At 41.7% G+C, this 1,726-nt stretch overlaps 1 protein-coding gene across 1 annotated transcript; it reads left to right on the top strand.

Annotated features, from left to right (window-relative positions):
* Positions 1 to 316: 316 nt before the first annotated feature.
* On the top strand, positions 317 to 1,483 carry LOC149227168 (histone H1-like). The gene is made up of 2 exons (XM_089375443.1): positions 317 to 523; positions 644 to 1,483. The coding sequence occupies exons 1-2, from the start codon at positions 410 to 412 to the stop codon at positions 1,184 to 1,186; spliced, it is 657 nt and encodes a 218-aa protein (XP_089231569.1). The 5' UTR covers positions 317 to 409; the 3' UTR covers positions 1,187 to 1,483.
* The last annotated feature ends 243 nt before the right edge of the window (positions 1,484 to 1,726 follow it).

Genomic DNA, 1,726 nt, shown 5'->3' with positions numbered 1-1,726 from the left:
CAAGAAGTTTCCTTTATGATTTTAAATAATCATTTAAAATAATTGATGTAAAAAGTGCTAAGATTTAGTGAGTACTGTGAGTCTTCTCGTCGAGCGTTTCCAACGACCTAGAACGAATCTCCCTTTGAATACTCAATCCGTGGGAGGATAAGCGGGCGATTCCTGACCGTCAGATCAACTGCATGGCCGAATAATGAGCCGGTGACCTCCCAGCCGACCGGGGGCGGTGAGCATCCCTAGTTGCCCTCGTCTTCCCCCGTCTATATAAGGGGCAATAACAATCCATTATCTACCATCCAAACGCTATTTTCTCGATATTTGTCTGCGCACTTTCGATTTGTGCAACGAGGTCTCGTTTCCTGGTGCCATTATATTTTGTAGTTTTTGAGTAATTTGGTGGTATAAACAAATGGCTTCAGCTGACACAACTGCAAAGCCTGTAGTTAATAATGTTGACAAAGAAAAGAAGCCGAGAGCTTCCAAGGGATCGAAACCCTCACCTTCTCATCCTACATATCTTCAGGTTTCAATTCTTGGCCTCTAAATTGTTTTCCTCACATTGTATTTAGAATGCAGGGGTTTCATTTTTTTCACATTGTATTTAGAATGCAGGGGTTTCATTTTTTTCATTTTTATTTTGCAGATGATCACGGAAGCGATTACTTCTTTGAAAGAGAGGACCGGTTCTAGCCAGTATGCCATAGCAGCCTATATCGGCAACAAGTACCAGTCCCAACTCCCTGCCAATTTCAAGAAGCTGCTAACAGTTCAGCTGAGAAATCTTGCCAGATCTGGCAAGCTCACCAAGGTTAAGAATTCTTTCAAGCTTTCGGAGGAGTTGAAGAAGCCGGTAAAACCGAAGGCCGCCAAGCCTGTGAGGCCAAAATCCCTGGCGAATAAGCCTGCAGCTAAGTCCAAGGCGACGCCTGGGCCCAAGAAGGTCCCGAAGTCTGTTAAAACCCCTGCCAAAGTAACCGAGGTTCTTAAGGTCTCTAAGCCGAAGCCTGTAGCGTCCACTGAAAAGGTAAAGAAGGCAGCAGCGCCTGTTAAAAAGGGGGCAACTGTGAAGAAAGAAGCTCCCGCCAAGAAGCTTGCTGTCGCCAAGAAGCCTGCCAAGGCTGTAAAGAGGGCGGCTCCTCCGAAGCCCAAGAAAGCGGTTCCCGCTGCAAAGAAGGCCAAGAAATGAGATCTAGATTATTTTAAATGTAAATTAATCTGATATTCTAAAGGCAGAGAAGGCCAAGAAATAGTATTCTAAATGTAAATTAATGTGATATTTGACATCTGTATGGCCTGCTGTTGTCATAGATGTCCCCACTTATTGTTTTTTCGTTTCAGAGGGGGAATCAGTAGTCATGTATTTTAGTAGGAAATTCAGGGTTTAACTTCTTCTCTGGATTATAATTCTTTCCGGTCTTAATTAAAATTAACATAAGAAGCAGCATTGGGTTGATGTATTTAGTGGAGTTGAATTATCACTCAAGTCAAGACCAATATGGGGATTGTCTACGCTCTATCAACTGTTATATTATAAAGTTGGTCAATGGTTTTCTGAGTTGTTGAATTGTAATTTCTGTATTATATCACCAATCTTCATCATGCAAAGGGATGTTTGCATAGAATGGCTTTAAATTTTGAATGTGGAGAGAAGTTTGAGAACACATGTTATGTTGTATGAAGAAAGTCTCTGAAACAGTTTTTGTTGTGACATGATGTATATTGAATT

This window comes from Pinus tabuliformis, chromosome J, assembly GCF_031772625.1.
Source record: "Pinus tabuliformis cultivar Carrire ecotype Pingquan chromosome J, CPIR1, whole genome shotgun sequence".
In the NCBI taxonomy this organism is placed as follows: Eukaryota; Viridiplantae; Streptophyta; class Pinopsida; order Pinales; family Pinaceae; genus Pinus; species Pinus tabuliformis.
Note: the sequence above shows the minus strand (reverse complement) of the source record. Positions and strands in the feature narration are given on the sequence as shown.

Excerpts from the sequence above, each read along its gene's own strand:
- LOC149227168 (XM_089375443.1), top strand. The coding sequence starts at position 410 with ATGGCTTCAGCTGACACAACTGCAAAGCCTGTAGTTAATAATGTTGAC. Across the intron at positions 524-643 it reads CTCATCCTACATATCTTCAG|ATGATCACGGAAGCGATTAC; the intron begins GTTTCAATTCTT and ends TTTATTTTGCAG.